At 44.6% G+C, this 15,676-nt stretch overlaps 1 protein-coding gene across 1 annotated transcript in view; it reads right to left on the reverse strand.

Annotated features, from left to right (window-relative positions):
- ATRN (attractin) overlaps positions 1–15,676 on the reverse strand; it is a 149,133-nt gene that overhangs the window by 87,624 nt on the left and 45,833 nt on the right. The window contains exons 4-10 of the mRNA XM_054633262.2: positions 14,380–14,508; positions 12,261–12,466; positions 11,124–11,292; positions 9,675–9,765; positions 8,312–8,555; positions 5,758–5,941; positions 3,401–3,555 (exon numbers count right to left, since the gene is read on the reverse strand). Coding sequence (XP_054489237.2) covers positions 3,401–3,555; positions 5,758–5,941; positions 8,312–8,555; positions 9,675–9,765; positions 11,124–11,292; positions 12,261–12,466; positions 14,380–14,508 — 1,178 coding nt within the window. The remainder of the gene's footprint in view (positions 1–3,400; positions 3,556–5,757; positions 5,942–8,311; positions 8,556–9,674; positions 9,766–11,123; positions 11,293–12,260; positions 12,467–14,379; positions 14,509–15,676) is intronic.

The following is a 15,676-nucleotide window of genomic DNA, read 5'->3' on the forward strand; positions in this document are numbered from 1 at the left end:
CTGTAAAGATCTACAGGGCCCTCAAATACTCCTAAGACTCTTTAATATGAGATAAAACCATTGCGCAGTGGACTGACCCTCTGGAAAAAAAAAAAGCCCACAAACCAAACTAGTCCATGGATAAAGTGAAAGGGCAAAGAAAAACAAAGTTTTTTTTTTTACTAAAATTAATTAGAGAATTGTTGGATAAAACAACAGATGCAGAGCAATTTTGTTCAAGAATGCTAATAAAGAAAAGACAGAAGACACAGAATTAGTACTTTGATAAATTGTGATTTTGGAATTTATTTTTACATGCCATTTGCTCCATCTTCAAAGAATTTAACCTAACCCAGCACCACTCCCAAACCAAACATGACAGTTCCAATTTTAAATAGAAGACTTCAGAAAAATTGGACAGCAATTTGCAATTTTTTAGCCATCAAGGTGTGTGAGGCCAAGAAACATGTTTTTCTAGATTAATAGAAGGCCTAGAATATTTTGTTTTCTAAGCTTCTTTGCCATTTTTAACCAGAGATCAAATATTGGAGAAACCAAGTAATTCTGAGACTACAAAGAATCTTCTCCTTCTTGACTTAACCTAAAACATACAATGCTGGGATTTATTAAATGCACTGTTCAATCACAACATATCAGCTACAAAAACATCCAGCCTCTCCCTGTGCTTGTCATCAGAATCAGAATTTTCATGGGGTAAATAGAAGAATTTTCATTTCTCTTCTGTGGGGAGAAAAGATCAATTTAAAAGCAGCACCTTTACCTAAGCAGCAGGTGGAGGATTAAGTGAGGTATTTTTCCACACAAAGCTGCTGAGAGCAGGAAACTTTGACAAAGGCCAGAGGGACCAATTTTGGGGATAGGAAGAGCTAATTGGCCATTTCAGTGTGCAGAAAATAGGGAAAATACTGAGAGACAGCTCTGCCCAAGTGCTCACCCAACCCAAATGTCAGCAGTCGAAAGGCTTGTCCTGAGAATGGAGAGTAACACATGCACACAGCTGGACTGTTATCCTGAAACCTTCCCAAACTAGGCAGCACCTGGACAATTCTGATTGAATGTGCCCCAAGCTGGTCAAATAGAGGATAAAGGACAAGAAGTAGTCAAGAATTTTTATTGCTCATCCCCAGCACACATCTCAGTGCAAGCTGTTAGCATTGCCCCACACAGAAAAAAGGTTTTATGTACTCCCAATACTCAGTGCATGTGCTCTGATTACTTGAAAATTTGAGGAAGGAAAACCAGAAAAAATTGATGATGCAAATAAAATTTGTTCCTAACAAAATAAGCTTTAATGACAAAGGTTAAGGAGAAGACCAGAGTTTGAAGCATTTGTTTCAGATTGGATTTAATTCCACTTCTCCCCAGTCTTCCAACCATCACTGTGACCATTAATCAATTATGATGGCTAATCACAACGATGTAAAAAATTAGCAAGGCAGGCAGACAGCATACTATAAAAGTAGGGAATAAAGACAATTATTAAGCCTCTTCACTGAAGGCTTTCAGTATCAACTGGTCTTGCTTTGGGAACATCGAGGGTTAGATAACAGGGGGGTTACATGGGCTTATTTCCATGGAGACCAACAGGAGCATGACCAGGGTCATTAATTACTGCAGAGATTATGCATGAAGAAGCACTGAAAAGGCATTGCTGCTGTGACACAAGTGATGGCCACCACCCTAATGCCTTCCTAATCACATGGGATAAGGGAAATAATGCACAATGGCTCCTGCAATGAATAGAACAGAAGTGGCCTCATTTCTGAAAAAAAAGCTGCTCCTTTCAGGCTGAGGATCTCTTCTCTAAGGAATGAGGGGACTCAAGAACACCTCTCACCCACCATGTGACGTAAAACCCATGCAAGCTCCCACACATCAGTGTATATCTGGTAAGAACTGGGGATGTTGACTACATCACTCATGTCATGTAACATGTTACCCAAACTTGAACATCATTATTGGCATATTTTGCCAAATTAATGCAATTTGTGTTTTACACCTGACAGAGAGTTCAATAGTTCAGGGCAGGTAGCAGAATGCAGAAAGAAAAATCTATCGCAGTTGCTACCAAAGTTTAAAAAAATCAAACTGTTTATGACTGCCACAGAATGACAAAATACTCCGGGCTGGATGGCACCTTAAAACAATCTCATTTCAGCTCTGAGCCACGGGCAGGAACACTTTCCACTAGACCAGGCTGCTCAAAGCCCCATCCAACCCGGTCAAATACCTCATTTTAACTCCTCAATTTAAAAAAAAAATCAAAATAAAGCTAGCTAGGAGCACACAAAGATTCCAGAGGGATGTGGCTAGAAATCACAGGAGGCACACTGGAATGACTGCTATAACAGAGAGCAAAAGGGCACAAGGATAGCAAACCCTGATGGCCCAAGTATTCACTTGCATTTTCCTCCAACACACCAGGAGTAAGATCTTGGTGGACAGTCACTTGGAGATTTCAGGTTCACAGGATTATTTCAGGGAAGCCACATTTAGGGCATTCTGAGAGCAAAAGGTGAATGTCAGAATACCGAGTGGCGTTTTTCCCATGTGTGAATTATCTGTGTATGCACCTTCTTTATGTAATTTCACCTCTTCCTTCCCTGTTTTTCTTAAACTCACAGGCTCTGGAATCCAAATCCACAAATAAATGCTGCCCTCTCCTGGCCACTGAAACTCAGCAAGTCCAACCTAATAACTTGGCTTTATGATTGAATGAAGCAGTGCACTGTACAGGTGGAGTTTCAGCAGGGTCTAGTGCTTGTAACTGTCCTAAGAACTTGAATTTTTGACCCATCATAGATTAAAACACAATCAAAATATCAGAATAGATTTATGGTTGAGATAGCAGGACAGAAAACAGCCTCAAGTTGGGCCAGGGAAGATGTAGATTAGATATCAGAAAGTATTTTTTTTCATGCAAAGGGTTACAAAACACTGGAATAAGCTGCTTAGGGCAGTGATGGAGTCACCATCTCTGGAAGTGTTCAAAAAACATGTGGATGTGGTGCCTGAGAACATGGTTTAGTGGTGAAAATGGTGGTGGTGCTGGGTTGCCAGTTGGACTTGGTGATCTTAAAGGTTTTTTCCACCCTTAATGATTCCATGGTTTTATGATTCTGTAAAAATATGCAGTTTAAAACCTAATTTTTAATGCCCAAGGTTGTGTATAAACTGTTAACAAAGGAACTGCTGCTGTCTGTAATTGGAAATCACTGCCCCTCATGTGCTTGGAATTCTGTAGCAAGGTTATGAGCTTCTCCTGACTGCAGATCCCTGAGCCCAGCAGCACTTGGGATAACACTTGCACCATAAACCAGCATTCTGGAGACAAACCGAGGACAGCTCCCGAGAAACAGCCAAGTGTTTGAGGTTTGTTATTGTTTCTGCAAGAACTTACCAATATCATAGGCCATGAAATCCGAAGAAAAGCACTTGGCTCCATGGCTCATGGAGGTGTCATTGTGAGTGTTTCCTCCAAACACCAGCATGGTCCCACTCACAATCACAGCTGTGTGTAAGTAGCGGAAAAATCGACTGTCTTTGAGAATAGTCCTTCAGAAATAAAAATATATCTATTAATGAGACTGCTGAGTACCTGGCAAAGGCAAAACACTCCATAAATCTAAGCTGAAGAACACTTGGAGGGCAAGGATAGTATCTAACTACTTTTCCTAATGAGCTGATTAACAATTACATTCCACATTGTTCGATTCCACTTGTAATTTCATTCTCATCTTTCCACTTGCTTTGCCAATTTATAGGAGAACTATACCTATGAGAGCCTCTTTCCAAAGCTGTGGTCTTCCAATCATCAGTTCTTTCCCTAGGGATTCCCAAGTTTTCACACTTGTCTTTTGAACATAGTCAGTCTGGGAAGACTCCAATATTTTGCAGTAACTCTGCTTTTATAGCAACACAAAGAAATCTTTCACACCGGGCAGCATCTCTGCTCACAACTAAAAAATCTATTTTACCATGATCTATACAGATCCTGAAAACAAAGCCCTACAGGTTAATAACTGTACAACAGGCTGGCTCATCAGAGACTAAAACATGGGAAGCACTAATCAAACTCGTCACCAATCTCAACTTCCATCAGTAGTACTGATGGCACTGAGCACAGAGGGTCATCTTTTGGAGGATTCTCCTATTTTTCTGAGAGGATTTGTGTTGAAGGAGGGGGGACTCTGTCCCTGTGCCCCTCCCTGAGGTCAGAGCCCACCTGCAGAGCTGCCCCAGCCCTGGGGCCAACAGCAGGAGGACGTGGAGCTGCTGGAGAGAGCCCAGAGGAGGCCCCGGAGCTGCTGCAGGGCTGGAGCCCCTCTGCTCTGGAGCCAGGCTGGCAGAGCTGGGAATGTTGCCCTGGAGAAGGGAAGGCTCCAGGCAGAGCTCAGAGCCCCTGGCAGGGCCTGCAGGGGCTCCAGGAGAGCTGCAGAGGGGCTGGGGACAAGGCCTGCAGGGACAGGAGCCAGGGAATGGCTCCCACTGGGAAAGGGGAGATTGGGCTGGGATCTTGGCAAGGAATTCCTGCCTGGGCTGGAATTCCCAGAGCAGCTGGGGCTGCCCCTGGATCCCTGGGAGCACCTGGGATAGCAGAAAGTATCCCTGCCATGGCAGAGGGTGGAATGGGTTGAGTTTTAAGGTCCCTTCAACTAGGGGACATCAAGTTGAGTGTGTGGTTGACACACCTGAGGGACAGGATTTGTTCCAGAGGAGCCTGGAAGAGCTCAAGAAGAGGGCCCATGGGAAGCTCATGAGATTTAACAAGAGAGGGCTAAATCACTCAAGAATAAAAGAAAGCGTCAATGACACAAAAAAAAGGCAGAGATAGAGATGAATAGACAGTCCTACACTCTCCACTTGTACAACAGGGCTTGCCAGACTGACAAAATAAATGTGACAAAAGAAAATTGGTGCTGCAGGAGTTTGGAAGAACAATGTCACATTTGTTAAGTTTCTGCCTACTCAGCCAGATTTGTCCACTCCATGGCTGAAGTGGAAGATCAAATTAATCCAGAGAGGAAGTGGGGTTATTTCTGTGTATACAACTGAGTGGGAAGGAGGGGGGCTGGAAATTAGTCACTCATTACCTTCCTCATCAGTACAGACTCACAAACAGATGTTGCAGAAACACAAGCTATTTTAACACCCAATAAGAGATGCAGTGACTCAAATTTACATGTGTTAACCCAAAAGACAGTCAGGAGCCTTTAGAATCAACATTAAAAACACTGAATTAAGGAAAATGTATTTCATCTCTGTTGCTCCAGGCTGTGAAGTGTGGCTATAGCTTTTTAATAAAACTCACCTTTTGGCAGCAACAAATCACAGAAGATTTCAGCTTAAGAAATGAACATTTCAAGCAGTTACAGAGCCAGAAGAAAATAGGGTTATAATAGAAATTCCTTTACAGTCTTAACTGTAGAATGGATTATCACTGGCTTGACTGCAGTAACTGCACTAATATGCACAGGCTGTACGGCTAGCAAGAAAAAAACATCAAATATTTTTCTTTTCAGTTTGAATCAAACAATAGATTAAAATGGATTTCTTGGCTTGTTCACAGCCTTGATTATATTGATTATATCATTCTCTCTTCGTAAGGGGACATAAAAACAACATCCAAGAGCACAGCATCTATCCTGGATTCAGGCAGATATAAACCACTGTACCCTCATGAAATACCCATCCTCTTGTTCACTACAAACAAAACTGACAGGGCAGTAAACGGGAAAAAGAAGAAGAACAACTTACCACATGCGGGAATCCACTTCGTATTTGTACAAATCATCTGCCAGCCTGTACTTGTTGGCACTGAAGGCCTTGTAACCCCCGTGGATATAGATTGATCTTGTATTTGGATCATAAACACTGCTGTGACCATATCCTCCCTGCACCAGAGCTCCACTCGTCTGCAAGATGCTCCAGGTATTTGTCACTGAAAAATGAGTGACAAAACATGGTTCATTTCTGTCCATTTAATAACTCATCAACAACGCAGTGAAATAAATTGGGATTCCCCTGACTCAGATCTAGACACTGTCTCTATCACTTCATATCCAAAAATATTCCCCTTCAAAAAGTCTGTTGTCAAGAAGCATTGCCAGGTATTTTCAATTGGAGCAGAAATAGCTCTTCCACAGTCATTTTTTACATTTTGCAGACAAGATAAGTAAATGAGAAATAAAAAGAAGACAAATAATATATTGCATTTCAATGACATGAAAATGCCAGCACTGTGACTTGATTTGGAATGGGACTCAAGAGCACTTTTACTTTTTATATATATATATATAAAGCCAGACAGCACTGAAGCCAAGTCTGACTGTGAAGAACACTGCAGTTAAAAACTAATATGTGATTCATGATCCTGTATCTCACTCACTAAAATAACATTGGTCTGAAGCACTTTAGACGTATTATAATGGCAACTGAAATAAAAATACCACATTACACACCAAATCTCTGTAGTAGTGCTGAATGAAACCCTATACAAGCTTCCCAACTGCAGGCCAGAGCAGGCACACCAAAGGCAAAGGAAGTGAACAGTCTGCAAGATCACACATGGCAGAAACACATCACTGCCCCACGGGCCGTGGTTCTCTCTGGATTTCTCTGAAAGGAAGAAATCTTGCACACATGGACTCCAGAGAACCTGGCTCCAGCAGATCCTCTGGATCAGCATGACTGGAGAACAAAGTGGAGACAGGGCCACTATTTCTGAGAATAACCAGCACAACAACTAGTTAACAACTCCTGTTGTGAACTTCCTGCACCTAACTACAATCTCGACATGGTCTGTGGAGCCAGGAATGTGCCCCCATTTCTGAGCTGGATACAAGTTCAGTTTGCCTGGAAAGCCTTCTGTGCTTCTCCAGTGCTTATACTAGAACTCTCTGGACCCTAAAATCAGAGGCTGGACTATTCCAGGATATGGGGGTCAGAATATCAGGGATATGGGAATCCAGAAATTCAGCACCTGCTTCCCATAGCATCTGCTACTGGGGACATGGGTGTCAGGTTAAGCAGGTATTTGGTCCGAATTGTTACAGCCATTATTATATCTGCAGAATTAAAAAATAATTTCAGAAGTGTTTGTTTTGTCAGGGGGAGAGAGGAAAACTAATCTAAACTGTTCCAGAGTTGCCCTGCTTTACCTCTCATTTACAGCTTTGTATCTTTGGGACCTAACACTGTGTCTAAAGGTGGAGGCACGTGGCTGCCTGCTCATTGGGTTATACAAATCTGTTAGGTTCAACTTCTTCTATCTACAAACAGGAGGAGGAGAACACCTTTGGCTGTGTTTTGCTATCTGAACATGAGTCATTTAAATAACATCCAAACCAGCTGTTCCACTGGCGGGGCCCGGCAGGAGGGCTGCCCTTCCTCCCTCCCCACTCCCCCACAGGCTGTACTCCTGCACAGGAGGCCTGCCCTCCCTCCCTTTCCCCCTCACTCCCACAGGCTGTACTCCTGCACAGGAGGGCTGCCCTCCCTCCCTTTCCCCCTCACTCCCACAGGCTGTACTCCTGCACAGGAGGGCTGCCCTCCCTCCCTCCCTTTCCCCCTCACTCCCACAGGCTGTACTCCTGCACAGGAGGGCTGCCCTCCCTCCCTTTCCCCCTCACTCCCACAGGCTGTACTCCTGCACAGGAGGGCTGCCCTCCCTCCCTTTCCCCCTCACTCCCACAGGCTGTACTCCTGCACAGGAGGGCTGCCCTCCCTCCCTTTCCCCCTCACTCCCACAGGCTGTACTCCTGCACAGGAGGCCTGCCCTCCCTCCCTCTCTCTCCCCCTCACTCCCACAGGCTGTACTCCTGCACAGGAGGGCTGCCCTCCCTCTCTCTCTCTCCCCCTCACTCCCACAGGCTGTACTCCTGCACAGGAGGGCTGCCCTCCCTCCCTTTCCCCCTCACTCCCACAGGCTGTACTCCTGCACAGGCGGGCTGCCCTCCCTCCCTTTCCCCCTCACTCCCACAGGCTGTACTCCTGCACAGGAGGCCTGCCCTCCCTCTCCCCCTCACTCCCACAGGCTGTACTCCCGCACAGGAGGCCTGCCCTCCCTCCCTTTCCCCCTCACTCACGCAGACTGTACTCCTGCACAGGAGGGCTGCCCTCCCTCTCTCCCTCTCCCCCTCACTCCCACAGGCTGTACTCCTGCACAGGAGGGCTGCCCTCCCTCCCTCTCCCCCTCACTCCCACAGGCTGTACTCCTGCACAGGAGGCCTGCCCTCCCTCTCCCCCTCACTCCCACAGGCTGTACTCCCGCACAGGAGGCCTGCCCTCCCTCCCTCTCCCCCTCACTCACGCAGATTGTACTCCTGGACGTTGCTGATGTAGCCGTAGAGGGGGCAGTGCCCGAAGAGCACCAGCATGACGGTGCTGTTGTCGCGCAGGGTCACCACGTGTGCCGAGTGCCCCACCACGGCGTACTGCTCCTTGGCCCGGGGTGCCAGCACGGCCCAGCTCTGCCGCGGGATGTGGAACACCCACAGCTGGCTGCTCACGTTCCCCGTGGCATCCAGCTTGCCGCCGTACATGTAGATGTTATCCTGAAAGAAGGCCCAGAGGGCAGCGAGTGCAGCGTTTAGGGAACTGCTGTTTGGGAAGCACTGAAGCTACTGGTCTGAAGTTACCTAATAAAGTCCCCCGGAAAGGGACTGGGGACAAGGCCTGAAGGGACAGGACACAGGGATTGCATCCCACTGCCAGAGGGCCGGGATGGATGGGATATTGGGAGCTAGGAATTGTCCCCAGGAGGGTGTGAGGCCCTGGCACAGGTGCCCAGAGCAGCTGTGGCTGCCCCTGGATCCCTGGCAGTGCCCAAGGCCAGGCTGGACATTGGAGCTAGGAGCAGCCTGGGACAGTGGGAGGTCTCTGCAGGGGACTGGGACTAGATGATCTTTAAGCTCCCTTCCAACCCAAATAATTTTGTGATTGCATGATGAATTTCCATACTTTGAGGCTCTTCAAGTGCTCTGTTTGTGAATGACAGTGTGGAGTTTTTTGAGTATTTATGATTAAGTTTTGCCCTGGCCTGCACTGTTTGAGCTGAACAACTTTCAAAGGTGAATAAAACCCAAAGGTTAATAAAGGATCAGCTCATTTCCTTTCCACAGACTTTGCCATCCTGCTCTCACATGGTCTGCACTTACAGCAAGGCACACAAGTGAGAAAGGAGGTAAAACTGTCAAATCCACTTGCTGTGTCAGATGCTGGAAGATTAGATTCACAAATTTACTTGCAGAAGAAGTAACAAAAATCCCTAATCCCCCAGCTCTGCTTTGGCATCTTGGACAACAGAGCTCATAAAAATATTCATGTGATCTACATAAAAGGCAGCTGGGGAACTCCAGCAAACTCAGCCTCAGGCATTCTTGTCAGCACAGACAGCAAGAAGGAAATAATGGACTCACTGGCCTCAAAAAGTCATCTTCAAAATCTCTGGAAAAAGGGCAAAGAAGGAGCACACAGGCAGAGACACTACAGACTTCCTAGGAGAGCCACCCAAGGATGGCCTGGAGCACAAGGGTATAGCCTGGGCTAAGCATGGACAAGCCCCTGAATGAGGAACACTTCTCCAAAAGCAAGGCTGATCTGGGATAAGGAGTGGGAAGCAGGAGAAAAGAAGGGAAATTAGCTGGGAAGTGAGTCTGGAGCACTGAACTTACCTTGTGCAATGCCAACGAATGACCATATCTCATCTCTACTGAGTTCACAGAGCTGTTCAGTGGAAGCCACTCTTCAGAAATGAGATCATACCTGTAAAATTAAAACTGAATTACTTTCCAAGGAATAGGTATTAAAGCTGAGAATATGATTGTTTGTCCTTTCTAAGATTTGGGGAAATTATTTACCAATATAGTATGCTAGATATAATTATTTACTGAAATAATAAATCCTGCCATGATTTCAGCATGCACAAAGCTCATACAAACTACTTATGGGCTTATAAGAAAAACAGCTGAGTCTGCTCCGTTACTGAACATCCACAGGTTGATGTCCTTTGCCCTGTTTTCTTTTCCATACAACCCCAAGAGCTAGTGCATTGCCTATTAAGCTGTGACAACCTACACCACCTCTCCCTCAAAAAAGTAGGAAAACTTTACACTAAACTTAGATAATTTCCAACTACTTGATTAAAGAAACTCTGCTGGTGCTTAAAAAGCACTTTTTAATTATGTCTTTGCTATTCATGCTTAAAATAACATAAACCTTCTGCCCTGAAAATGGCTTGTGGCTTTTCATTTAAAATAAGGCACTATATTTGCCAAGCTTAGGGCTTTGTGAGATAAAATCATCTCTGAGAAAGCATTCAACAAAGCCATAGGGTATCCTATTAAAAACAAGGTGTGACTTTGGAGGAGTAAATTGTGGGTGCAACTAGCAACTGTTCTACATTTAAATGTGTGTTTTCAGCTCCTCTTCCCCTATAAGAACTATTGCCTCAGGATGTGAGTGCAGAATACACAGCTCTCACTTAGGTCCATCAAAGTAAGGTATAGGAGTATCTGTGGGAAAAAATCCAGCTTTTGCCTAGATCTGCCCTAATACAATACAAAAGCTGGGTTTTTTTAAATTGAGTATTTCCATGAAGTACATTATTATTACTTTATATTTTAGTTACTGTTACACCTCCTCAAACAATTGCATAAATGCCCTCACCCTAATGCCACTCCCTGTTTGGTGTCCCATCCACTGTGGATAACCATCCAGAGTAATCAGTAGGTGTTATTAAGGAGCCAAAAACTCAAGTCACACAGATACAACATAAAGAAGGTCTAAAAAACACTGAAGCAAAATGACCCTCTTTGAATATGAGGCTAGATATAATTTAGGAGCTGGCCCAGAAATATACAGAGAATAGTTAAATGCTGTCAGACACAGATGAATCAAAAGCTCACTGAACATCAGGAACCTTATGCTTTTCTTTTCCAAAATTAGCACCCCTTAGCAAGATTTTCCCCCATCTCAAACACGAGCCTGAGTTTTTATTATGGCTGTTTTCCCTTGCAGATGAAGCACAAACCAAAGCAAAGCATGTCAGGTGGCATTTCCTAAAAATAACTCTCAAATCTAAGTTCCTATCTTTAGTTTTTATTATCTGGGTTTATACTCACGCTAAAACCTTCTGAGAGTCAGAATGATTGAAGACATAGCCTCCAACAATCCACATTTTATTGTCATGGATGACGGCTTTGTGAGATGCTCTGGCAAGTTTTGGAAGAGTGTATTCTTCCCGTTCCCAAAATGACTGGTTTGCAGGAAGAGGAATTGAACAGCCAGGACCTGGGAAAAGAAGGTTTAAAAATGGGGTTTTTCCAAAGCCTGTGTTTCGGCTGGAGGTCAAACTCCTGCTAGTGCTGTAGCTGGTTGCATTTAATATGGGACTAATTATTACATGTCAGTAGGTCTTTGCAAAGGAAACATGTATGTTCAGGCCAGATCTCTGCCAAGTTGGATGTGGCTGATCAGCTCAGCTGGACATGAGAACAAGGCATTTCACATGTTCAAACAGGTCAACTATGGCAACTAGGCTCAAATTTGCTTCAGGTGCATAGGAATGAGGCTTGAAGGGATGCCTGTACACCACACGTTAGTCTCTCTTTGGATGGTGACAAAGTTGCTTTTAAAAGCAATTGTAAAGAAACACAGAATCACAGACTGGGATGGATTGGAAAGATCGCTTTTCACCCCCCTGCCATGGCAGGGACACCTTCCAGAGGATGCCCCAAGCCCCAATGTCGAACCTGGCCTTGGACACTGCCAGGGATCCAGGGGCACACACAGCTGCTCTGGGCACCCTGTGCCAGGGTGTCATCACACTCATTGTAAATACTTCTTCCTTATATCTAATCTAAACCAGCCTAGTTTCAATTTAAAGTCATTCCCCTTTGTCCTGGCATTCCAGGCCCTTGTCCAACATCCTTCTCCAGCTCTCATGGAAGCCCTCTGGGCACTGGAAGTGGCTCTGAAGTCTCCCTGGAGTCTTCTCTTCTCCACAACCCCAGCTCTCCCAGACTGTCTCCAGAGCTGAGAGGATCCAGCCCTTGGAGCTTCCCTGTGTCCTGCTCTCCAGCATATCCATCCATCCACATGAAGTGTGATCTTTTAAATTTAAAAAGGAGATACTCTGTTCCTAGTCAAAATGAGAATACTTGTCATGCAGAACATTCCCACGTACTCCCAGTTAAACTGCCAGCTCCACACATAGGAAATGCATCCCCAGAGTTCTGTGTGCCCCCCAGGAGACTCACCCTGCCAGCCTGCAGAGCACAGGCAGGCTCTGGAGCCGTTGAGGCTGCAGCGGCCCCGCTCAGGAGCGCCGCAGTTCCCCGGGCAGTAGGGAATGTCACAGGCCTCTCCCTTCCAGCTCTCAGCACACTCACACTGCGGGGCCAGGCTGCTGCTGTTGAGCCTGCACTCCCCTTGGCCAGAGCAGTTATTGGGACACATATTGAAACTGGGGAAAAGCACAAAGCAGCTCGTCAGGAAGGAAAGAGATTCCCAAGAATTATTAACAAAGGCAAGAATGATGCTGAACAAAGTGAACACAAATCATTACAAACCAAGAGAGAGTCATCTGCTACCTGGTGTGATGCACCTGTAGAGATTTGTACTCTATTCCTAAAAACTGCTTCATTTCACAAGTTAAACTCGCAGCTCCTCTGAGAAAATGATCAATAGGATTTTTAGCCATTTGTAAGGCAAACAACTTTCCTTAAAACACCCAACAGTAAGTGAGGACTTTAATCAGAGTGTAAGGCTGCTGTGGTGTCTGTGCAATTTATACTCAAACTGCTCACAATTAGATGCTATTCTGGGATCTGCTTACCAAGAGAACAACTGGAGATGGAACCTGAGCCAAAGACGTGCCTGGTTCAAATTAATTTCTGATTTTATAATATCTGCAATGTAGCTGAGGCAAAACCAAATACGATCTTAGTAAAGGTCCAAATTTTGAGATCATAATAATTTCCAGACTCCAGTTTTTGCTGGTGTATCAACCAGAATAATTCACAGATGGGAATTAGTACCCATATTCTCACTGTCACTGGCTCCAAGGCAATTCCACAAGTGCTGAGAAAACTACTACCTACACTCAGTGATAACTAAGAAGACTCTTATGTACCATTCAATCTACTTGCTGGGAAAATGTTACGAGCAAACCTAAGAACCAGAACACAAAACAGCACTTGAAAATTGTTTGAAATTATGAAGAAAGTGACAAATTAAAAGAATATTGTTCTTGAAGACAGTATTTTATTGCAATGGTGCAAATCCAACAGCTGGCAGTAGATGGAGTCCTGGTTTATGCAATCAGTCAGACTTGGAAATCACTGCCTCTTCAGCTCCTCTGATCCCAGTAACTTTGCATACACTCCTCATCTTCTTCTGGAGCTTTCAAGGGGTGCTGAATGCCCCCTATTTTTAAAAAATTCACTATTATGTGGGTTATTAAGCACATATTTGTGTTATTACTAAGGATGAAAGCACTGAGACTTGATATTCAAAAACTAAGCTTCTCATTTTAAAAGAAAGTCAGTTTTTGCAAGAAGTCAGTTATGACTGAAGTTTTTCCAGCTGTTTTTTCTGAAAGCGGTGAGACTTTCTGCAGGTTATTCCCAAATTAAATCTCCCAGTCTGGCACAAACATAACTTGCATCTGTAGGAGCAAAAAAAAAATCTGAAGCTCACAATCCCTGCAGAAGTAAAACCTTCCATCTCTGTGAGTATGTCCACACATTTACCTCAAGACAAAACCTTTCTAAAAGCAGTTGATGAATTAGGGAGCATACCAGAATTACTTTTAAAAAGCTCACCAATGAGGACTACATACATGTCAGGGAATAGAAAGTACCATCTGTTTAGAATATGAATTAATATAAAACCAGTTCAAAATAAAAAGAAGCCAGATGAAGGGATTCAATCCAGGGATGAATAAGAAAGCAAATCCTGAGGATGAGGACCCTCAAGAGCATGTACAGCCCAGTGTCTCAAATGAAATGTGTGGCTGATGGAAAAGTGCGTTTGTGCTAGAGTATCTCTGCAGAGCACTCAGGAGCACAGACATGCACAAAACACATCAATTCCTGTTGATTAGATAGAATCAAATTGATCTAATAACATAAAATAAATAGTAAGATGCCTTTTGGAGCAAACATTCATCCACACTTACAACTGATAAGTTGTAACATTGAGCACATGCCACTTATTAGCTCTTGCAAGGGTATAATAAAGATAAAAATCTAATTTCAAGTGTCTGCTCATAATTACACACTTCAATGGCAACTGCTTATTTCAAGACAAAAGTAAGAAAAGGGGAAAACTCCTTTTGCTCAACCTGCAGCATCACTGTGGAGTGGTGCCACTTACTTATAGGTGATGTTAAACCCTGTGAGATTATAGGCAGCATCACTGAAGAAATGTAGAAGAGCATATCCAGAAGTAGCTACAACTTCAGGTACTGTTTCATTGCTGTCTTTCTCAGGAACAATAAGACCACTGGAAAAGTAAGAGAACAATATTAGAAATGAAATAAAAGGCAGCAAAGCAACAAGAGTAAATGCACCAGTACTATCAATAAAATAACTGAATTTCAATAAAATAATTGAAACTCCAGGTAGTTCCATTATTTGAAGTATAATGAATTTGTGGAATCATAAATAAATGTATGTTGGAAGTATTTAACCTGAGAAAGTCTGAAGCTATCTAGAATGTTAGATAACCCTATCAAAAACCCTTCCCTCCCTTGTCACTCAGCAAAGAATTAAGCAGGTCCCACTCATAAAACAAGGTGGCACCTTAGGAAACGGAAATTAATGTGTCCAAAAAGAAAATCTGTGTTACAAAGTCAAACTAAAGGTCTGCTGAGCCCAGATCTCCTCCTGACTGTGGGCTACAAAAATGATTGGGAAAGGCTGTGACAAACCAAGCAAGTACAGAGCATTGTGGCAATGTGTAATCCACCATCCAGACACCCAGTTCAGATGCTTAGACCTGGAGAATGCACCCAAGCCAGCACAGTAAAATAAACCACTCTGCCATGCTTCTATCCAATTCATTTCTTAATCATTCATATCCTTTTCACCTGAAAAATCTGCAGCAGTGAGGTTAACAATTTAATTCCACAACAGCAGAAAAAGGATTATTCTACTCATTTTTGACTTGCTGCCTTTTGGGTTCCTTTTCTATGAGAAATACAGTCAGCCATGGAATCACAGACTGGTTTGCATTAAACCAGAGACTTAAAACTCATCCTGTTCAACCCCTGCCATGGCAAAGACACCTTCTGCTATTCTAGGCTGCTCCCAGCCCCAGTGTCCAACCTGGCCTGGGGCACCTCCAGGGATCCAGGGACAGCCACAGCAAATCTGGGAATTCCAGCCCGGCCCCTGCCCACCCTCCCAGCCAGGAATTCCTTGCCAAGATCCCAGCCCAATCTCCCCTTTCCCAGTGGGAGCCATTCCCTGGCTCCTGTCCCTGCAGGCCTTGTCCCCAGCCCCTCTGCAGCTCTCCTGGAGCCCCTGCAGGCCCTGCCAGGGGCTCTGAGCTCTGCCTGGAGCCTTCCCTTCTCCAGGGCAACATTCCCAGCTCTGCCAGCCTGGCTCCAGAGCAGAGGGGCTCCAGCCCTGCAGCAGCTCCGGGGCCTCCTCTGGGCTCTCTCCAGCAG

Source organism: Agelaius phoeniceus, chromosome 4 (assembly GCF_051311805.1).
Source record: "Agelaius phoeniceus isolate bAgePho1 chromosome 4, bAgePho1.hap1, whole genome shotgun sequence".
Classification (NCBI taxonomy): Eukaryota; Metazoa; Chordata; class Aves; order Passeriformes; family Icteridae; genus Agelaius; species Agelaius phoeniceus.